The following is a 23,912-nucleotide window of genomic DNA, read 5'->3' as shown; positions in this document are numbered from 1 at the left end:
TTTGATGTACCTGTTATCCCTTCATCTCTAGACCCACATTTCAATGTGGAATGCCAAGTTCCCCAAATATTAGTGTGTTCTTCTGAGGTTGAGTTTTTATCTAAGAGAGAGAAGGAAAGACACAGAACTACTTAAATTAACCTATTTGCAACACAACACCATGGGTGTAATTTTGACTCTGTCCAAAAGTATAAAAAGGCTGATACTGAATCGGCAGCCTGTTTTACATCTTTCCCCATTTTTATTTTATATCCACTGAAGTCAATTTCATTTTAGATTATTTTGGATATAGTGTGGCCTGCACAAGTACCTTCTTAACAGCAAACAACTTGCATAATATTTACAGCACAGAATCAGGCCATTCAGCCCAAATGGTATATGCCAGTCTTATGCTCCACACGAGCCTCCTCCCACACTATTTCATCTAACCCTATCTGCATATTCCTTTCGCTCTCATGTACTTATCTAGCTTCCCCTTAAAGGCATTTATGCTATTTGCCTTGACTACTCCTGTGGTAGCAAGTTCCATAAAAGGGAAGAGTGATCATAGCATGGTAGAATTTCAAATTCAGTTTGAGGGTGAGAAAGTTAGGTCTCAATCTAGTGTCCTGAACTTAAAATAAAGGCAATTACAAAGGTATGAAGGCAGAGTTGGCTAAAGTGGAATGGTAAAATAGATTAAAGGGCAAGACGATAGATAAATAAGCAGTGGCAAACATTTAAGAAGATATTTCATAACTCTCAGCAAAGATACATTCCAGTGAGAAAGAAAGATTCTAAGAGAAGGATGAACCATCTGTGGCTAACTAAGGAAGTAAAGGATGGTATCAAATTGAAAACAAAGACATACAATGTTGTGAAGATTAGTGGAAGACCAGAGGATTAGGAAATGTTTTTAAACCAGCAAAGGAAGACTAAAAATATGATAGAGGGAGAAGATGGATTATGAGAGTAAACTAGCAAGAAATATAAAAACAGGCAGTAAGAGCTTCTACAAGTATATAAAAAGGAAGAGAGAGTAGCGAAAGTAAATGTTGGTCCCTTCGAAGAGAAGACTGGGGAATTAATAATGAGAAACAGGGAAATGGCAGAGACTTTAAACAAATATTTTATATCGGTCTTCACGGTAAATGACACTAAAAGCATCCCAATAACTGATAATCAAGGGCCTATTGGGAGGGGTGGGAAACTTAAAACAATCACCATCACTAGAGAAAAAGTACTAGGTAAACTAATGGGACTAAAGGTAGACATGTCTCCTGGACCCGATGGCCTGCAACCTAGAGTCTTAAAATAAATGACTGCAGAGATAGTGGATGCATTGGTTGTAATCTACCAAAATTCCTTGGATTCTGGAGAGGTCCCAGCGAATTGGAAAACCACAAATGAAACATTCCTATTTAAGAAAGGAGGGAGACAGAAAGCAGATGACTATAGACCAGTTAGTCTAACATCTGTCATTGGGAAAATGCTGGAGTCCATTATTAAGGAAGTAGTAGCAGGACATTTGGAAAAGCATAATACAGTCAAGCAGAGTCAGCATCATTTTATGAAAGGGAAATCATGTTTGACAAATTTGTTGGAGTTCTTTGAGGAATCGGTGAATCGTATATTTGGATTTCCAGAAAGCATTCGATAAGGTGCCACATAAAAGGTTACTGCACAAGATAAAAGCTTATGGGGTTGGGGGTAATATATTAGCGTGGATAGAGGATTGGCTAACTAACAGAAAACAGAGAGTCGGGATAAATGGGTCATTTTCAGGTTGGCAAACTGTAACTAGTGGGGTGCCACAGGGATCAATGCTGGGGCTTCAACTATTTACAATTTATATTAATGACTTGGATGAAGGGACCAAGTGTAATGTAGCCAAATTTGCTGATGATACAAAGATAGGTTGGAAAGCAAGTTGTGAGGAGGATGCAAAGAATCTATAAAGAGATATAGATAGGCTAAGTGAGTGGGCAAAAATTTGGCAGATGGAGTATAATGTGGGAAAATGTGAGGTTATCCACTTTGGTAGGAAAAATAAAAAAAGCAAATTATTTAAATGAGGATGGATTGCAAAAGGCTACGGTACAGAAGGACCTATGGGGCTTGTACATGAAACACAAAAAAATAGCATGCAGGTACAGCAAGTAATTAGGAAGGCAAATGGAATGTTGGCCTTTATTGCAAGGGGGATGGAGTATAAAAATAGGGAAGTCCTGCTACACCTGTACAGGGTATTGGTGAGACCACACCTGGAGCACTGCATATAGTTTTGCTCTCCTTATTTAAGGAGGGATATACTTGCATTGGAGGCAGTTCACGAGGTTAATTCCTGAGATAAAGGGTTTGTCTTATGAAGAAAGATTGAGCAGGTTGGGCCTATACTCATTGGAGTTTAGAAGAATGAGAGTTGATCTTATTGGAACATATAAGATTCTGAGGGGGCTTGACGAGGCAGATGCAGAGAGGATTTTTCCCCTCGTGGGGGAATCTAGAACTAGGGGGAATAGTTTCAGAATAAGGGGTTGCCCATTTAAAACGGAGATGAGGAGGAATTTTTTCTCTCAGAGGGTTGTGAATCTTTGGAATTCTCTACCCCAGAGAGCTGTTGAAGCTGGGTCATTGAATATATTTAAGGTGGAGATAGACAGATTTTTGAACGATAAGGGAGTCGAGGATTATGGGAAGCGGGCAAGTAAGTGAAGTTGAGGCCAAGATCAGATCAGCCATGATCGTATTGAATGGCGGAGCAGGCTCGAGAGGCCAAATGGCCTACTCCTGTTTCTACTTCTTATGTTCTTATGTTCCACATTCTAACCACTCTCTAAGTAAAGAAGTTTCTCCTGAATTATTTATTAGAATTACTAGTGATTATCTTATATTTAATGGCCCCTAGTTTTGGACACCCCCATACCTTCTCTACCTTTACTCTATTAAACCCCTTCATAACTTTAAAGACTTCTATTAGGTCACATATATCCTCAGTCATCTCCCAGCTTCTCGTCACATATGGAAAGTGATTACTAAAACCTCAAATCCATAAATATCAGCTTCAAGAGGTTGCTAGTTTATACACAGAAGGGAGTCACACTTGATTTGGCCTGATATTAGCTTGCTTCATCCTTCATTAATTAAATTATATTTGTATTAAATGTTGCAAGACAGCAATATAAATCAGGGAACATTTAGAGTTTTTGATATTGGCTAGCTTTAGAAGTTGTCTGGAACTGCAGAAGTTTACAGCACAGAAGGAGGCCAATCAGCCATGCTGTCTGTGCCAGCTCTTTGCTAGAGCAATCTAAAGTTAAGCCCACTGCTCCTCACTTTCTTCATAGCCTTCTATCTTTCTTTGGTTCAAATATTTATCAAATTTTCCATTAAAAGATATAATGGTCTCTGCGTCAACCACCCAGTGTCAAATCTCCAACAATTCTCAGAGTACAGAACTTTCTTCTAAATGCTTTCACTCTCAGTGATATTTTTAAATTGATGGCCCCCTCATCACCTATTCTCCCATCAGAGGCAATAGAGTTTCCTTAGTCAGTTTAACAAAACCGCTTTATAATTTAAAAAACTTCTATTAAATCTCACTCAGCCTTTTCTGCTCTAGTGGAAATAGTCCCAGTATCTCGAGTCTCTCCTCCAAACTACAGTTTCCCATCCTGGGCATCATGCTGCTGAATCAACACTGTACACTTTGGATGGTTTTACTGTCCTTTCTGTTATGGGGTGACCCAAACTGCACCCCCAGTACTCCCAACTGTGGCCTAACACAGGTTTTGTTCAGTTCTTCTTAACTCTATGTCACTATTCATAAAACGCAAAATTCAATTGACCTTTCCCAAGGTGTCTTTGTGCATCCTCACTGCTCACTGGCTAACCTGTCTATATTACTGTTTTCTAAACCTCCTACTTTTGTGTTTCGAGATCACTGTGTGTGGACCAGAGACTAAAAGGATATAGTCTGCTTAAAATGCTGAGAATATTACCGTAATAATAAAGAAAAGGACCTGCATTTCTATAGCATCTTCCACAACCTCAGGATGTCCCAAAGAATGTTACAACTAATGAAGTACTCTTGAAGTGTAGTCAGTGTTGTAATGTAGGGTAATGCAGCAACCAATTTGTGCACAGCAAGGTCCCACAAACAGCAATGAGATAATGAGCAGATCATGTTTTAGTGATGTTAGTTGAGGGATAAATATTGGACAGGACACCCCTTTTCTTCTTGGAACTGTGCCATGGGATCATTTACGTCCACCTGAGAGTTTAACGTCTCATCCAAAATATGGTACCTCCGACAGTGCAGCACTCCCTCAGTACTGCACTGAAGTGTCAGTCTGGATTATGTGTTCAAGACCCTGGAGTGGGACTCGAACTCTCAACCCACTGACTCCAATGCACAATTGCTACCACTGAGCCACGGTTGGCACAAGAAGAAAGCCAGGCCACAAGGAAAAACACTGGCATGCAGCAATAAAAAGGCAATTAAAAAAAACTGTAGCAGAAGGGAAAATGGTGACAGGCACATGAAGCTAAAATGCTAGTCATAGTTTGGAAGAATATATCACTTGCCATTTCATGTATTATAAATGATCAAATTCAGAAATGTCCTCTAAGCTTCCCCAGCACACTCATTTATTACAACCTCGGTGGGACATTTAATCAGTGTGCCCAGAAATGTTTGGATTAGTTTTCTCTCCGGAGAGGTACACAATAGTTGCTGCCAAGTGACTTGTGCATGGTTTTATGATTAAATCACATTATCTGACAAACACTGCAGAACATAAACTGACAGGAACATGGAAAACAACATGAGATGTTATGGTTTCTCTCAAATATTTTGCAGAATCGTTGCTTCTTGAACATTCAATGCTAATGAATGATAATGCCATCCAACCATGACTATAAAGGCCCAATTCCAGCTTCCCATCTGGGGGCACAGGTCGAAGAGTCAGATCTACGGTGTTGTCACTCTATCTCAGAACTGTGCTTCCTGGGAGCAGAGAATTAACCCGGTAACCCTACCACGGCTAATTAAAGGACTGACAATCATACAGCACAAAAGGAGGCCATTCAGCCCATCATGCTTGTGCTAGCTCTTCAAACCAGCGATCCAATTAGTCCCACTCCCCTGCGCTTTCCCCATAGCCCTGCACTTCTTTCCTTTTCAAGTATATATCCACTTCAGTTTTGAAAGTTACGACTGAATCTGCTTTCACTATCCTTTCAGACAGTGCATTCTAGATCATAACAATTTGCTGTGTACAAACAAAAATCATCATCTATCTCCAATTTAGAGGGAATGCTAAAAAATAGTTCATCAGCACTGCAAAATAATTTTTTATCCCCAGTTAGGCTGATTATATTTCCCCCAAAATGTTTTTTCTCTCAGACTGCAGTTGATTGTGATTTGACCTCGTTTGGGGCACGATGGTAGTGTGGAAATTAACCATAGTCTTTTTGTCATAATGTACCAAATCACTGGAACATAAACAGTTGCGATTATTCTTAGGATTGAGCAAGATTGTTGCTGAAGATCTAATTATAACACCCCCCACTGCCTCAACACCTTAATGGTATGATCCTGAGGCCCAACTGCATAGATGCCAACTTGGGTGAAACAAAAGGGAGACCAAAACTGAGGTGCCTCATTTTGCTTTGCCCATTCACCTGCCTGGTCTCCCAATTTCTCCTTACCAGTCTGCATCATGACGCTCTATCTCCGCACCACAGCTGCCCGATTCCCCATGATTGCCACAATCAGAGCTGTCAAAGTCTCCCAGACTTGTAGCTATAGCAACAAGCACACCCCAATTATCTTTGCCGTGTGACTAATGGGGTGACTATTTAAAGCATGGGACATTTAAATTGTCAGACTTAATGGGGTGCTAAGGCCAGCAAATCTAATCCCTAATTTTGTCCCAACTGGTGTTAAGAAGAGCATGTCTCATAGAAGAGATCCGTGATCCTTAACGATGACTTGAGAGCTCTAGACTTAGGCTAATGGTTAAAACAGTGAGATGGCTCTAGGTTTGCATTACAGCGCTTTGTATCATTGTACTTCACCTTGTGCTTCAAATAATACTGATCCTTACTTGGCTCAAATTATTAACCATACAAATTTCACATTAAATTACAAATGGGCTGTGGACAAAACATGGTTGCTAACTATTAATAACATGTGTGCCTAGAAATTGGTTTCTGACCTGTTTTGATGGCTTGGGCCCTCCCTCCGACATCTGTCTCACAAAAGCCAGCCGACCAGAGCAACCTAGGTGCAGGGAATGGGTAGGCCCCAGGCTCACCCAGGGTATTGGGCCTCAGCTCTAATTTTCACGAGGCCGACGAGCTGCAGACGCTTGCTAGGCAACCCGAGGCAGCTGGCCCACAAAGAGAGTTTCAATTTCTGACTACTGCATCGCCAGCATCGGCCCTCGGGTAGGTCCCGGGTGAAAGTGGTGGGCGGGGGGCAACTGGGAGAGAGGGAGGCGGGGGAGTGGCAGTGAGGGAGGGAGGGAGGGAGCCGATTGACACTGCAGTGGAACTGGGAGGAGCACTCTTGCACCTCATGGCTCCACATTCAGATAAGTATTTTTTTATCAATAAAACCTATCTTTTTGGTGGCGACCTCCAGTAGTCCCAGGGAATGCACAGCTTTGGTCTATTTCAGCTACTGATTATAATTAAATGATCCTCATTAACTTTGGAAGGCATGAGAACACCACTAAACTGGCCTTTGACTTAGGGCTTATTAAAATTGTTAAACAGTAAAAGAACAAGTAATAAAATATATGGTTACACTAATATTTTTAGCTCCTTATGTAGTAAAAAAAAATGTTTGTAATGGCTAAGTTAAATTATCGGACAAACGCATATACTTTACAAGCCTTACCTTTATCAGGCCATGAAATTGGAGAGCTATCCCTAGATTTGGATTTTAAGTGTCCAACTAAAGCATATTGTTCAGGAACTTTATATAGTTTCTCAGAACCAGGACTGAGGTCGTCTGTCCTCTGCATTAACAGCCTGTCTGAGAGCACTGGAGAGTTATTGTCATAGGGTGAGACTTCTCCACTTGAGATCTTGTTGGAGTCAGTAGATGAATGTCGTCCTCCCAAAGAATAGGAGACCTCTGCCCTCGTTAGATCTGGACTCCTGTTAAAGATGATCACATCAGATTTTAGCTAATTCAAACTCACCAAACTATGTGTCACGTGTACATTATGTGACCTCAAAGCGCATTCCTAAGTTACATAGCTAACCAAGGTGTCAGCCGTGGCTCAGTGGTAGTACTCTCACCGCTTAGTCAGAAGATCGTGGGTTCAAGCCCCACTTCAGAGACTTAAGCATATCATCCAGACTGGCACCTCACTGCAGTCTTGTGGGAGTGTCAAACAGACTGTCCTCTCAGGTTGATGCAAAAGATCTCACGGCACTATTCATGAAGATCTTCCAGTGTCCTGGCCCACATTCATACCTCAACTAATATTACTAAAACAGATTTTCTGATCATTCATTTCATTGGCAGTGGGACCCTGCTGTGGGAAAATTGCCTGCCAAGTTTATCCACATTGCAACAGTGACTACATTTCAAAACAAATCCATTGGTCGTGAAGCGCTTTGGGAGGTCCTGATATCATGAAAATACAAATATCATAAATGCAAGTTCTATCTTTCTTCCTTTAAGATCATTTTTGTTTTGTTTTTGAGCTCATCAGGATGAGGTGCATCAGCACGAAGAACCTGAATCCTTTAGCACTTTTTATAACAGTCTATTTATCAAGTAGTTCCAGCTCAGCTGTTGCACAATCAATAAATTCACAGAAAAGATCCCTTGGCTTTGCCTCTATTCTGATTTAACGGCAACCTCTCGTACATAATTAGTCCAGAATTGAGGTCTGTTTCCTCCTACACACTGGAACAGGGGTGATTCCATTTCATTTGGGACCTTTAAATCATGAGAGGGGAAACGTTCACTCCTCATTCTGGGCTGAATCTCAACCCAAGGCCCTGAGGTGGACAGGCCAGAGCTGTTAAACGACTGTTAAAATTTGCTAAATACATTTTGTCAACTAATAATGGTCATGTCATAAATGATAATGTTTATGTTAGCCTGCTATAAAAGTCAAATATCCATGTTAATTACTGAGACAGTCATTTCTATCCTTTCCTTTATAATTCAAGAATCACTGTCTGCAATTCAAAGTCCATTGTTACAGGGAGGGAGGCCTAATCCAAGCTCACCGATCCAGGAAAACAAGCTTATGTCTGTCCTTCCATTCACATAATTGGAACAAGAATAGGCCATTCAATCCTTCGAGCCTGTTCCGCCATTTAATCAGATAATCGCTAATCGGTACCTCAACTCCATTTACCCACTTTAGCTCCAAATGCCTTGATACCCTTACCCAACAGAAATCTATTGATCTCAGTCATGGAAGCTCCAATTGCCACCCCGCCCCCCATCCCCCACCCTGGTTTTTGGGAGAGAGAATTCCAGATTTCTACTAGTGTGTATGAAAAAGTGCTTTCTGATTTCCCTCCTAAATGGCCCAGCTGTAATGTTATTCTAGCCCCTCATTTTTGGTTCCCCCGCCAGAGAAAATAGTTTCTTGTGTCTACCATGTCAAATCCTTTTAAAATTTTAAGCCTCTTCATCAGATCATCCCTCAACTCTGTAAACTCAATTGAATAGCAGCCAAGTTTATGCAATCTGTCCTCATAATTTAACCCTGTAAGTCCCGGGATAATTGTGGTGAATTGGTGCTGCACCTCTCCAAGGCCAATGTATCCTTCCTGAGGCGCAGTGCCGAAAACTGAACACAGTGCTCCAGATAGGGTCTGACCAAGGCTCTGTATAATTGAAGCATATATTTCTCCCCCTTTGTATCCAGTTCTAGGAGATAAAGGCCAACATTCCATTAGCCTTTTGATTCTTTATTTTGTCCTGTCTTGAAATGATTTGTGTACTTGAATGATTCTATGGTTTTTGTTTCCACGTTTTGGGGTTCCAATCCAAAGTAAACTGATGGGATGAAAGTATCCTGTGTCAGCTGGCTGTAAAGGGTTGCCTGCTTCATGAACTTGGATAGTTTCTAGTGGACACGGATGGATAGCAAAAAATGCTCCCAATCCAATTTAAATTGCCACTAAATTGTCAAACTTACTCATCGACCACAGAATGACTGATGTGAGAAGCAAAATATAAATGTCCATTTGTGCAGGAGGAGGTGCGCTTCTGAGGTTGGAGTTCAGGTACATTAAGAACATAAGAAATAGGAGCAGGAGGCGGCCATTTGGCCCCTCGAGCGTTACGGGAGTAAAGGGTTATGGGGAGTGGGCAGGGAAGTGGAGCAGAGTCAATACGATCATGGCTGATCTGATCATGGACTCAGTTCCACTTCCCTGCCCACTCCCCATAACCCTTTACTCCCTTATCACTCAAAAATCTGTCTTTCTCCACCTTAAATATATTCAATGACCCAGTCTCTACAGCTCTCTGGGGCAGAGAATTCCACAGATTTACAACCCTCAGAAGAAATTTCTCATCTCAGTTTTAAATGGGCGGCCCCTTATTCTGAGACTATGTCGCCTAGTTTTAGTTTAATCTATGAATGGAAATATCCTCTCTGCATCCACCTTGTTGAACCCCCTTATTATCTTATATGTTTCAATAAAATCATCTCTCATTCTTCTGAACTCCAATGAGTATATCCCCAACCTACTCAACCTATCTTCATATGTCAACCCCTTTATCTCTGGAATCAACCGAGTGAACCTTCTCTGAACAGCCTCCAATCCTCCAATGCAAGTATAGGAACATAAGAAATAGGAACAGGAGTAGGCCATATGGCCCCTCGAGCCTGCTCCGCCATTTAATAAGATCATGGCTGATCTGATCATGGACTCAGTTCCACTTCCCCGCCCGTTCCCCATAACCCCTTATCGTTTAAGAAACTGTCTATTTCTGTCTTAAATTAATTCAATGTCCCAGCTTCCACAGCTCTCTGAGACAGCGAATTCCAGATTTACAACCCTCAGAAGAAATTTCTCCTCATCTCTGTTTTAAATGGGTGGCCCCTTATTCTAAGATCATGCCCTCTAGTTCTAGTCTCCCCCATCAGTGGAAACATCCTCTCTGCATCCACCTTGTCAAGCCCCCTCATAATCTTATACATTTCGATAAGATCACCTCTCATTCTTCTGAATTTCAATGAGTAGAGGCCCAACCTACTCAACCTTTCCTCATAAGTCAACCCCCTCATCCCCAGAATTAACCTAGTGAACCTTCTCTGAACTGCCTCCAAAGCAAGTATATCCTTTTGTAAATATGGAAACCAAAACTGCACGCAGTATTCCAGGTGTGGCCTCACCAATACCTTATATAGCTGTAGCAAGACTTCCCTGCTTTTATACTCCACCCCCTTTGCAATAAAGGCCAAGATACCATTGGCCTTCCTGATCACTTGCTGTACCTGCATACTATCCTTTTGTGTTTCATGCACAAGTAGCCCCCAGGTCCTGCTGTACTGTGGCATTTTGCAATCTTGCTCCATTTAAATAATAACTTGCTCTTTGATTTCTTCTGCCAAAGTGCATGACCTCACACTTTCCAGCATTATATTCCATCTGCCAAATTTTTGCTCACTCACTTAGCCTGTCTATGTCCTTTTGCAGATTTTTTTGTGTCCTCCTCACACATTGCTTTTCCTCCCATCTTTGTATCGTCAGCAAACTTGGCTACGTTACACTCAGTCCCTTCTTCCAAGTCGTTAATATAGATTGTAAATAGTTGGGGTCCCAGCACTGATCCCTGTGGCACACCACTAGTTACTGGTTGCCAACCAGAGAATGAATCACTTATCCGACTCTGTTCGTTAGCCAATCCTCTCTCCATGCTAATTTATTACCCCCAACCCCATGAACTTTTATCTTGTGCAGTAACCTTTTATATGGCACCTTGTCAAATGCCTTCTGGAAGTCCAAATACACCACATCCACTGGTTCCCCTTTGCACCTTGTTCGTTACATCCTTCCTTAAATACGGAGACCAAAACTGCATGCAGTATTCGAGGTGTGGCTTTACCAATACCCTGTACAGTTGTAGCCGGAGTTCTCTGCTTTTATACTCTATCCCCTTTGCAATGAAGGCCAACATTCCATTTGCCTTCCTGATTACTTGCTATATCAGCATATTAACCACGAGATCAAGTGACCAATCTGGAACTAAGTTAACCATGTTATATGTAGGGTATCCATTCTAATGGAAACCTGCTGTCCTCACCCAAGCTGGTCTACATGTGACTCCAGTGCCACACCAATGTGGTAGACTCTTAACTGTCCTCTGAAGTGGCCAGCAAGCCAGTCGGTTGTAACAAAACCACAGTTGGGGCAGCTAGAGTTGGGCAATGAATGCTGACCTGGCCTGCGATGCCCATATCCCAAGAATACGTAAAATCTGAACTATTAGCTTGATGCCGACACATTGCCAGGTGTCAGCCATCGCTCAGTGGTAGCACTCTGGGCTCGGAGTCAGAAGGTTGTGCATACAAGTCACATTCCATAGACTTGAGCACATCATTTATGCTGACACTTTAGTTCAGATCTTTGGCTTTATTAGAGAGAGCAGAAAAGTTCTCCCCAGTGTCCTGGCCAATATTTCAATATTTATCCCTCAACCAACATCTCAAAAACAAATGATCTGGTCATTATCTCACTGCTGTTTGTGGGAGCTTGCTGTGTGTAAATTAGCTGTTGCATTTCCTACATTACAACAGTGACTACACTTCAAAAAGTACTTAATTGCTTTTACATATAAAAATTCACGCATATAAAAAAAAAAAGAAAAAATGTGCAATTTCTACTTGTGCAGCTGACACTATCTTCACCTTACTAGCCAAAATTAATATATTTTGAGGTTTTCAAAATCAGGGCACATTATCTAGACTATATCCAGATTGCGTAAATTAGAGCAAATACATGCAGACATTTAAATTTTGTAAAACAAGATTTCTTTTGAGGTTTTCTGAAGCGCATTGAGTAACGACTGCTGCCTTGGTTTTGTATTCTCTTATCTAGTTTGCTCATATCCTACATCAACAGCAGAGGTCAGTAGAAAGAAATGTATTAATCTAGGGTGAAAGAAGCCACAGTGGCAAGAGTTACTCACGATGACTGTGAAGCTTTCCTCCGCAACAAGTAGTCAACAACATCTGGGTCTGTCTCTAGCAAGCTCATCAGGACCTCATTCTGTAGCTCTGGGGGAACCTGGGAAAGAACGCCAATCACACATTATAAACACAGGATGCATTCTGAATTTAGCATGAAACACTGCATACTTACACCATAACAGGAATCTTGTTAAAACAATTACACTTTCATTATTTTATATATGTAACATTATCTGGACATTATGCAGTGAGGGCAGCCAAGCGGCTTGGTATCTGATGAAATACATCATGGCGAGATGCATGTTGGGTCCATGATTGCCCATAGGAGGTGGGTCACTGGGCAGACAGCAGATGGCTCCTCACAGTTGGAGAGGTTGGAATGTTTGTGGTCAAATAACCCAGGTCCAGGCTCATATCTCCTAGCAACTAGATAATGGGAGCTGCAGGAGCAGCGGCTTGAGATTGCCTGCATATCCTCTTGGCCAGGGAATAGGGCCTGGTGCTATGAGACATGAAGAAGGGCAGATGATGTTTGCGTTCTTACACCAGTTATTTTCTTAGGATCATCATCACAAAATCAGTAACTTGGAAAGGGGGCGGGAGAGGGGTGGGTGAGGAAGGGAAGAGGTTGCAGACAAGCTGGCTGGTAAGTACTTTGGGGATTTGATTAAAAAAAGGTATTGTTAGGGAAAAAATACTAACCACGTGGTAGTATGTATGCTCAATGGCAGCTCTCTCACCTCAGAGTCAGAAGGTTGTGGGTTCAAGTACCACATCACACACTTGAGTGCATAATCTAGGCTGACACCTCCATGCAATGCTGAGGGAATTCTGCATTGTTGGAAGTACTGTCTTTCAGGTTAGATGTTTTACAGATGTTTGTCCTCTCAGGTGGATGCAAAAGATCCCATGGCACTATTTTGAAGAAGAACAGGGGATGGGGGGGGGGGGGGGGTGGGGGTTCTCCCCACTGTTCTGGGCAATATTTATTCCTCAACAAGTAGCTAAAAACAGATGATCTGGTCATTTATCTCATTGCTATTTGTGGGACCTTTCTGTGCTCAAATTGCCTGCCACATTTCCTACATTACAACAGTGACTGCACTTCAAAGGTGCTTCATTGGCTGTAAAGTGCTTTGGGACATCCTAAGGTCATGAAAAGCACTATATAAATGCAAGTCTTTCCGATTTCTCCCGTACTAGCTAACCAACTATTCATTCATGTTCGATACCCCTGCATGCAGAAGCTGCATCACACCCAGTTCCTGTACCTCAGCAACCTGTTTATTTTGTGTACCGGTCCCTACAAGTTGTGAAACTTGCAAACAATGAAGTTTTACTTTTTTTGTTAACTTTGAAATCTCTAGACCCCGAAAAGCAGGCATTTCAAATGAAAAGTTTGGATGCCTCTTTATTTGGAGGAAGTCAGTATATAAATACAAAATGTTCACAGCTCTTGCCAATTTGTGTTCTTTAAAAAAAATAGTTGAAGCTATTTGAGTGGGCTGGGTGGAGAAAGATTCTGCTCTTTGACTAAAGCCTACAATTATTTGAGTCAATAATACATAAATCCCAGAAATATCGAGGGCATTCCTTGGGAAAATTGGAATGACTGTGCCACAGCATCGCTGTACCTGAAAGATGCACCCAGTGTAAAAGACACGTCCTTTACAAAAACATGACAAGCCTTTTTATAGTAGAGAAAAAATACTTTATTTTATTATGGAACTTATGTGATGTAATGATGCCAGTAATGCAGTATGTGTAATTGAAACATTACGGCCCTTAAAAATATTCTACAAACACTTCATGAGTTCACCTGAAATTCATTTCTCTGCTTTCTTAACAGACGCTTTAACCAGTTTAAAACAAATGGCTTAAAACCTCTGCTGAAATAGAAGAAAGCTAAGTTTTAAAATGAATGGATTAAGCATCAGAACACCACTGGGTAATGTCAAGGTCTATGTGCTTGCAAGTGGATGGGAAAGCTTGAGCAAACGCTTCATCATGAAATTAATGGGCCTGAATTTGCGCACCCCAGGCCCCCCGTGGGGTCCCCGCAAGTTCCAGGTTTAGGCATGTGAAGTGCAAGCGGCTACACCCGGAACTTGTGATCTGTCAAGAACTCTCTTGCCTCCAAAACAAGAGCCTCCGTGGGCTATTTGGCCAACTCTTGCCCAGCGAAAATCCTTCAAAATTCTTATGACTGATAAAAGCAGGTGTAAGGTCTGCTTTAATCAGCGCAAGACTTTTAAAGCACAGAATACTAAATTTTTTCCAATTATTTAAACATTTAAAATCCTATTAAATAAGGTAAGTTTATTTTTAGACACTTTAAAATATGTAAAAAAAAAAATTTAATTTAATTTTTGTTTTCAATAATTAATTACATTCCTTTTAATTGTGATGTTTAACATTTTTTTAATCTCAAGTGCTTGTGTGTTTTGGGGGATATTCAGATTCATACTTATTCCAGTCACAGTGATTCCAGCCACAATAACTATGAATGGAAATATCCCATCTCTGATAGGTTGGGCTGGCCCACGTGATCCCAGTGATGCGTATGAAGTGCATACTCTGCTGGGGTACTTTCGTAGAAATGTTTGCGGTCGGAGACAACAAGCCTCCGACTGCAAATTCTGGGCCAATGTCTCTTCGAGCAATTGCGATCCTTACCAAAAGAATCCATTTTGTTTAGGCACAGAACAGAAATTTACAGCATCCATTAGCTTGAAATGAACAGCTAGCTTATCTTGTAAAGAATCAACTTGTTTTACAACAACTATAGAAAGTACAGAAGAGACCAAAAAAGGGAATAAGAGTGACAAGAGAGCAAGAGAATAACAACTTGCATCTATATAGCGCCTTAACTTAGCAAAATGCGCCAAGGAACTTAATAAGAGTGTTATCAATAAAAATGTTGACGCCAAGCCACAAAAGGAGATATCAGGACTGATGATGGAAGTAGGTTTTAAGGAGCATCTTAAAAGGAGGAGAGAGGTAGTGATGGGGAGAGGTTTATGGAGGCAATTCCAGAATTTAAGGCCAAGGCAACTGAAAGCACGGCCACCGATGGTGGAGTGATTAAAATCAAGGATGTGCAAGAGGCCAGAATTGGAGGAACGCTGAGATCTCGAAGGTTTGTAATGCTAGAGGAGGTTATAGAGATAGGGAGGGACAAAGCCATAGAGGGATTTGAAAACAAGGATGAGGGATTTTAAAATTGAGGCTTTATCAGAAGGGGAGCCAGTGTAGATCAGTAAGCACAGGGGTGATTGGTGAACTGGACTTGGTGCAAGTTAGGACACGGGCAGCAGAGTTTTGGATGAGCACAAGTTTATGTAGGGTGGAATATAAGAGCAAAGTGATTATCTGCACAGACATTTTGCGTCCTTCGGTGCACGCGTGTGGTGGACTCCGACCCTTTTTGCGCATGTACGCTCGATCCAGTTGCGCATGCGCAGTGCGATACATGAGGAAGCAGGAAGTGGGGCCGAACCACATTGCCACTTGAGCCTGCTACTGGGTTTCTTTCGCAAATCAATGACTATACTGAAGCAGCCTCCAGGACTCTTGCCTAGAATATTGCTGTGATTATCTACACAAACATTTTTGCGGCCTTCTGAGAGAGAGAAGAAATTGGAGGTGGGGGGCGAGAGAGAGAGAGACAGACTCGGGGAGAGAAAGAGAGAGAGAGAGAGAGAGAGAGAGTGGGAAAGAGAGAGAGTCAAATGGGCTCAATTTTGGCCGAGCCCGTTTTTTAGCGCACTTACCGGAGTTGCGCCACTTAAGTACCTCCGGAGATGCTCCGAAAAAAAATGTTCCAACTTTGGCCGCTGTCTGGCCTCTTCGTGCAGCGTGGCCAGTCACCTCGGGAGGTGGAACCTGTGTTCTGTGCTGGAAAATGCACCGGAACATCTGCACATGCGCAGTGGAGAATAGTGATGGGCACACATGCGCAGTAGCGCTGCGCGTTGGCAATCGTCCATTTGCAAATTGATGCGATTGTAAACGGGGTTTCCAGTGCACTTTCAGTGAAGTTACATGTGCGAAGCGGGAGCAGCTCCAAGCTAACACCTGCCTTATAGCTCTTTATAAAAGTCTTTTTCTTGAAGTTTCAATTGAAATCTTTGTTACTTAAGGTTCAAGTTTATCAAAGACAAAAGAGAAATACCATAGTTTGTGTCTTAAAACATCTTGCAATATTCTTTGCCATGTTTATGGGAATGTACAATGTCAAAATCTTTATAATAGTATTTTTCTTTAATTTACAAGACAAATCAATGGAATGGGTTTAAGTGCTTCCTATTTTTACTTTCAATGTGCATTTGTCCCCATTGAACACCCCTGGTCACCCACCCTATCCCTGCCATATTTCAACCTTGCTTCCTTTTGTATCCCGATGCCGGCCAGTTCGATCGCTCTTGCCCCTAGCCCAGACCGAGTGGTCTCCCTGTTCGTTCTCCCGCTCCTAGCCCTGGCCGAGAAGCCTTCTGGTGTGATTTCTCCTGCCTGCCAGTGAGTTCTCCCGCCCCGGCCCGTTGCCTTCCTGGGCTGAGTGCAGAAAGGTGAATTGCAGTTTGATGCTGAAGGTCAGACTTTAATTTTTTATTTCTTATTATTTTAATTGTGCAAAGGAAGGATGGTTTTGCAAGTCTGTTAAGAACATAAGAATTAGGAACAGGAGTAGGCCATCTAGCCCCTGGAGCCTGCTCCGCTATTCAATAAGATCATGGCTGATCTGGTCGTGGACTCAGCTCCACTTACCCGCCCTCTCCCCATAACCCTTAATTCCCTTATTGCTTAAAAATCTATCTATCTGTGACTTGAATACATTCAATGAGCTAGCCTCAACTGCTTCCTTGGGCAGAGAATTCCACAGATTCACAACCCTCTGGGAGAAGAAATTCTTTCTCAACTCGGTTTTAAATTGGCTCCTCCGTATTTTGAGGCTGCGCCCCCTAGTTCTAGTCTCCCCCACCAATGGAAACAACCTCTCTGCCTCTATCTTGTCTATCCCGTTCATTATTTTAAATGTTTCTATAAGATCACCCCTCATCCTTCTGAACTCCAACGAGTAAAGACCCAGTCTACTCAATCTATCATCATAAGGTAACCCCCTCATTTCTCAAATCAGCCTAGTGAATCGTCTCTGTACCCCTTCGAAAGCTAGTATATCCTTCCTTAAGTAAGGTGACCAAAACTGCACGCATTATTCCAGGTGCGGCCTTACCAATACCCTATACAGTTGCAGCAAGACCTCCCTGCTTTTGGACTCCATCCCTTTCGCAATGAAGGCCAACATTCCATTTGCCTTCCTGATTACCTGCTGCACCTGCAAACTAACCTTTTGGGATTCATGCACAAGGAGCCTCCAAGGCCGCCAAACCACCGAAGGCGGCCAAGGCTGGCGCCGCCGCCACCCCTCCCCCTAGTTGCGTCCGCGTGCCGGGAGCCATGGGTGCGCGGGCATCGTCGGGGGCCTTTGTTTTCACGGCCTCGGCGGGGTGGAGGGAGAGCGTCCAGCCGGAAAGAGGGCGCAGAACAAGGCGAAACATCTAGAGGCGGGTCCCCTCGGTGCGCCAGAAAGATTGACCACCGCGCTCAGCCCAACCCAGTCACCGGCGAGCGCGGGGTGCCCTGAGCCCGTGCCCGAGCCCTTGAACAACACCGCAGAGGGGCCCGGGCGCAGGCAAGGAAAGGAAAAGGGGGGGGTGGAGCGGGAGGCCTCGGCAGACATGGAGGTCTCCCTGGCTCCGCGCGCCCCCAGGAACAAAAGGAGGCGCGGCTCCGATGAGGCGGAGGGGGAACAACATCCCTCCGCGGAGGAGTCGGTGCCCGCCGCGTGTCCCGCGTCCCCAACCAGCGCCCCCAAGCTGTGCTGTAGGCGGGAGGAGTCTGTCCCCGGGGAGGGTGAGACAGTCGAGGCTGCCCAGCCTCTGCCTCCCGGGGATGGCGTGGAAGATCTGCCTGTCGTGGAGGGCGTGGGGCCAGCGGAGGAATGCATTGCCGCCGGGCCGGGCGTCCCGGGGACTGAGGCGGGCGGGGCCGAAAAGACCGAACCTGAGCCCGCCCAGCTATTAATCAACTTCCCCCGGGAGTCGCTCGACCCGGCAGAAAATGAAACTAATGATTTTAATGATACTGCAGATGCTGGGCCGGGGGGTGGCAGCGGGGAGGGGGAGGAACACCCACCCTCGCCCCTTGCTTTGGAGCTGGAGCACTTGGGGAGCCTGGGGATTTCCTATGGCCGGGTCTCTCCTTGTTCCCCGGTTCCTGGTGCGGAGGGGGAACCCCTTCCGCTGTCGTTTCCCGACCCAGCACCATTTTTAAAAGAGCCCAGTGGGGACTCCTCTGCCGACGATCCTGGGGGTGGGATCGGGGCAGAGCCAGGGCCGGTTGGAGCGGCCGGGTCATTTGCCGTACCTTGTGCGGTCGATGGGCCGGCTGCTGGCGGCCACCTCCCGGAGGAGGACGGGTACTCGGTGGGGGACGCGGGTGAAAACCTAGAGACCACCGCCAGCGAGGCGGTGGATCTGCTCGCGGCCGCCGCCGAGACCATCCTCATTCCTGTAAAGGAACTCCGGGACTTTTTGGCCCAGAGCCGGGGTCGCTGCAACCAAGCCCGACGGGCCCTGGAAAAATGGTCTGAGCCAGAGCTGATCAAGGGGTCCGTCTGCGCCGCCGTTAAAACCTTGGCCGCGGGCGGGCCCTTGACAAAGGCGCAACACCTTGAGCTGCGCGAGCTCGAGGGACTCCTCGCTGGGCTGCGGAGGGAGCGGAGTTCAACAAAAGACTCCGCTCCCCCCCCCACAATAGGTTAAGGTAGAGGTTGCACTATGCTTTTGCCATGAAGATAACCATAGCCAGCCTCAACATCAACGGCGGCAGAGGGGCACGCCGTAGATTTGACAATTTTTCGCTCTTGCGGGAGGGGAAATATGCGGTGTGCTTCCTGCAAGAAACCCACACCGTTCCGGGAGACGAAGCCACGTGGCTCCTGGAATGGCAAGGAGAGGTCCGCATGAGCCACCTCACCGCCATTTCTAGTGGGGTGGCCATCTTGCTGGGCCCGCATTTTCAGCCGGAGTTCTTGGGGGTCGAGGAGCCCGTGCCAGGCCGCTTGCTGCACGTAACGGTCGCCTGGGGGACATGCCGCTCCATCTCGTGAACGTGTACGCCCCTCAGCCCGGCCCGCAGCAGACGCGCTTCTTTGAAGAGGTGTCCGCTCTTCTTGGCTCCGTCGACGTCGGCGACTGCATTGTCCTCGGGGGGGATTTTAACTGCACCCTCGAGGCGAGGGACCGCTCCAGTGCCCCGCAGTGCATGACGGCGATGGAGAAGTTGAGGGACCTGGTCGGGTCCTTCGACTTGGTGGACGTCTGGCGAAATCTCCACCCCGACTCCAGCGCCTTTACTTGGGTGAGGCCCGGAGTAGGATGGTCTAGAGTCGACCGCCTTTACGTGTCTCGGGCGTACGTTTCCAGCGTCCCAGCGGCCTCCATGCGGCCGGTGCCGTGTTCGAACCACCACCTGGTGTGGGCGGAGCTCGCTTCGCTCCGCGCGAGGACGGGGTCCGCGTACTGGCACTTTAACAACCGGCTGCTGGAGGACGTGCGGTTCCAGGACTCGTTCCGTCGATTCTGGTCCGACTGGAGAAGGAAGCAGGGGGGCTTCCCCTCCTTGAGGCTATGGTGGGACGTGGGCAAGGCTCACGTCCGCGTCTTCTGTCAAGAGTACGCGAGGGGGTCGACCAAGAGGCGGGCGGCCAGAGTCAGGCCCCTAGAAAAAGAGGTGCTCGACCTGGAAGCCCGTCTCGGTCAAGTCGTCCAGGACCCGGCCCTGCGGACGGTGTACGAAGCGAAGAAGGCCGCGCTGAAGGACCTGCAGCTCGTCGGGTCCCGAGGCGCGTTCGTGAGGTCGCGGATCCGGTTCCTGCGGGATCTGGACCGCGGCTCCCCCTTCTTCTACTCGCTGGAAAAAAGGCAGAGTGTCCGTAAGCAGCTCTTGACGCTGCTGGCCGACGACGGCTCTCTCGTCTCGGATCCGGAGGGCGTCAACAACAGGGCCCGTGAATATTACGGGGCTCTTCTCTCCGGATCCGTCCAGCGAGGAAGCGCGTAGTGTTTTGTGGGAGGACCTGCCGAAGGTCAGCCCGGAGGGCGCCGAAAATCTGGAAGCTCCGCTAAGCCTGGCGGAGCTGACCGGTGCCCTCGACCGGCTCTCGAGGGGAAAATCCCCGGGGCTGGACGGGCTGACCGTGGAGTTCCACAGGGCGTTCTGGGACGTCCTGGGGGACGACTACGCGCGGGTCCTGGGGGAAAGTCTGGCGACCGGGGAGATGCCCCTCTCTTGGCGCAGGGCAGTCATCGTCCTGCTGCCTAAGAAGGGCGATCTCCGCCTCCTTAAGAACTGGCGCCCGGTCTCCCTCCTCAGCACGGACTACAAAATCTTCGCCAGGGCGATGTCTGCTCGCCTTGGTGCCGTGCTGGACCACATGATCCACCCCGACCAGTCCTACACGGTCCCGGGCCGGACAATCCACGATAACATCCATCTGGTCCGGGACCTCATCCATTGTTCCCAGGAGGCTGGTCTGTCGGTCGCCTTCCTATCCCTCGACCAAGAGAAGGCGTTCGACAGGGTGGATCACGACTATCTGCTCGGAACTCTGCGCGCTTTCGGGTTCGGGACGCATTTCGTCGCCCGGATCCGACTTTTGTACGCCGCCGCGGAGTGTCTGATTAAGGTTAACGGGTCCTTGACGGCGCCCCTTCGCTTTAGGAGAGGGGTGCGCCAGGGATGCCCCATGTCCGGCCAGTTATACGCCGTTTGCGTGGAGCCTTTCCTGCGCCTCTTGCGGACGAGGTTGACGGGACTGGCTCTGCAAGGGCCGGGCGTGGAGGTCATCCTCTCGGCTTACGCCGATGACGTGCTCCTCGCGGTAGAGGATCCCGCTGACCTGCGGAGGATGCGTGAGTGCCAGGAGATTTACTCGGCCGCGTCCTCCGCCAGGATCAACTGGGAGAAATGTTCCGGACTCCTGGTGGGTCAGTGGCGGGTGGACTCCCTGCCGGAGGAGCTCAGGCCTTTTGCCTGGAGCACGACCCATCTCCTCTATCTGGGAGTCTACCTTAGCCCCGACGAGGGAGCCTGGCCGGTGAACTGGCAGGAGCTGGAGGCCAAGGTCGCCGCTCGCCTCGGGCGCTGGACAGGACTGCTCCGAGTGCTGTCCTACAGGGGTCGAGCGCTAGTCATAAACCAGCTGGTAGCCGCAATGCTGTGGTACCGGCTGGTCACTTTGACCCCTCCCCCTGCGTTTGTCGCCAAGATACAGAAGAAGCTGGTGGACTTCTTCTGGAACAACAGGAAGCACTGGGTCTCTGCTGCGGTCTTGAGTCTCCCGCTTGAGGAGGGCGGTCAGTCGTTGGTGTGCGTCAGCGCCCAGCTCACGACTTTCCGTCTTCAGACCCTGCAGAGATACCTTTACGTCGAGCCCCCTCCTAGGTGGTGTGCTCTGGCGAGGTATTTCTTCCGCCAGTAGCGCGACCTCAATTATGACACGCAGCTCCTGTTTGTGAACTTGGGGGGTGTCAGGACCGCCCTCCGGGAGCTGCCTGTCTTTTACAGGGAACTCATCAGGGTCTGGAACAAAGTCTCCACCAAGCGCAGCTCTCCGCCGGCTGGAGTGGCGGCCGTCCTGCAGGAGCCGCTGCTCGGGAATCCGTACCTCCACGACCGAGGTTTTATGTGGCGGTCGGAAGAGAGGGCTGTGGCTGGTGAGGTGACCAGGGTCAGGGACCTGCTCGATGGCGGAGGAGTGGGCTGGATGGCGCCAGACACGCTGGCGCGGCGCCTAAATTCTGCCAACGTCCGCCACGCGGCCGATGCCATCGAGTCGCTAAAAACAGCTCTGGGCCCTGACTCCGTCAGGTGCATCGAGGAGGCTCAAGCACGTGGGGAGATCCCGTCCGAACTGACCCCCGTCCGGACGGAATTCCTCATCGGCGCCAAACCCCGGAACCTCCCTCGGGGGCCGGCGCCTCACAACTTGAGTCGCCTCGGGGAAATCCCCTCCGTGCCTTTCAGTTCCGGGCGGAGGGGTTTCCTGTACGGGCTGCTCCTGCACACTCTCAACTTTGCCATCCTCGCCGGCCGTCCGGACACGCCATGGCGTACCATCTTGCCGTCCGGAGGAGGCGGGGGTCCCCGATGGAGGGCACTCTACGCAGGGGTCCTCCCACTATTCATCGGGGACTTGGCCTGGAGGGTGGCGCACGGAGCAGTGCCGTGCAACAAATTTTTAAGCCGGTTCACGGACTCCCAGGCCGCCTGCAATTTCTGCGGTCTGGAGGAGTCCGTGTTCCATGTTTTTATTGAGTGCACAAGGTTGCAGCCCCTGTTCCATTATTTGAAGGGGCTGCTCCTGAAATTCTGGCTGCACTTCAGTCCCACTCTCCTGATCTTTGGGCACCCTGTGCGGAGGGGAGCGGGTAGGTCCGAGGGCCTCCTCGTAAGACTGCTCCTGGGCACGGCCAAGGGTGCCATCAGCCGGTCCAGGCAGCGGGCGGTCGAGGAGGTCGTTCAACCTGACTGCCTGCCTCTCTTCCGCTCTTACATCCGGTCCAGGGTGTCCTTGGAGATGGAGCACGCGGTGTCCACCGGTACGCTCGCGGCCTTCCGCGAGAGGTGGGCACCGGAGGGACTGGAGTGCATCATCACGCCCGGCAACCAAATTTTAATTTGATTTTACGTTTTAAAGTTTAATTTGTTTTAATTGCCGGTGTTTTTAGTGTCCCCTTCCCTTTTATAGGGGGCACCGGAAAAATTGTGATTTTAGTGCCCAAAAAAAAAATCAAAAAAAAAAGAAAAACACAAAAAAAAAACCAAAAAAAGGAAAAAAGGGCCTTGTAAATGTCTGGTGTGTCACCCAGGTCGGGTGGCACAGTTTAATGTGTTTTGTTTTGCAGATAAACTCCAAAAAGAGTTTCATGCACAAGGACCCCCAGGTCCCTCTGCACCACAGCATGTTGTAATTTCTCTCCATTCAAATAATATTCCCTTTTACTGTTTTTTTTTCCCCCCAAGGTGGATGACCTCACACTTTCCGACATTGTATTCCATCTGCTAAACCTTAGCCCATTCGCTTAACCTATCCAAATCTCCTTGTAGCCTCTCTGAGTCCTCTACACAACCCACTTTACCACTAATCTTAGTGTCATCTGCAAATTTTGTTGCACTACACTCTGTCCCCTCTTCCAGGTCATCTATGTATATTGTAAACAGTTGTGGTCCCAGCACTGATCCCTGTGGCACACCACTAACCACTGATTTCCAACCGGAAAAGGATCCATTTATCCCGACTCTCTGCTTTCTGTTCGCCAGCTAATTCTCTATACATGCTAATACATTTCCTCTGACTCCGCGTACCTTTATCTTCTGCAGTAACCTTTTGTGTGGCACCTTATCGAATGCCTTTTGGAAATCTAAATACACCACATCCATCGGTACACCTCTATCCACCATGCTCGTTATATCCTCAAAGAATTCCAGTAAGTTAGTTAAACATGATTTCCCCTTCATGAATCCATGCTGCGTCTGCTTGATTGCACTATTCCTATCCAGATGTCCTGCTATTTCTTCCTTAATGATAGTTTCAAGCATTTTCCCCACTACAGATGTTAAACTAACCGGCCTATAGTTACCTGCCTTTTGCCTGCCCCCTTTTTTTTTTAAAAACAGAGGCGT

At 46.9% G+C, this 23,912-nt stretch overlaps 1 protein-coding gene across 4 annotated transcripts in view; it reads right to left on the bottom strand.

Moving 5' to 3' along the window:
• Positions 1-23,912, bottom strand: part of LOC139276258 (rho GTPase-activating protein 6) — a 686,192-nt gene that overhangs the window by 6,384 nt on the left and 655,896 nt on the right. For 2 of the 4 annotated variants that reach the window (XM_070893980.1, XM_070893983.1), the window contains exons 10-12: positions 12,164-12,261; positions 6,887-7,149; positions 11-127 (exon numbers count right to left, since the gene is read on the bottom strand). In XM_070893980.1, coding sequence (XP_070750081.1) covers positions 11-127; positions 6,887-7,149; positions 12,164-12,261 — 478 coding nt within the window. The remainder of the gene's footprint in view (positions 1-10; positions 128-6,886; positions 7,150-12,163; positions 12,262-23,912) is intronic. The other 2 variants (XM_070893981.1, XM_070893982.1) reach the window with 2 other exon arrangements.

Source organism: Pristiophorus japonicus, chromosome 11, assembly GCF_044704955.1.
Source record: "Pristiophorus japonicus isolate sPriJap1 chromosome 11, sPriJap1.hap1, whole genome shotgun sequence".
NCBI classification, from domain to species: domain Eukaryota; kingdom Metazoa; phylum Chordata; class Chondrichthyes; family Pristiophoridae; genus Pristiophorus; species Pristiophorus japonicus.
This window is presented reverse-complemented; position numbering and strand designations above follow the sequence as displayed.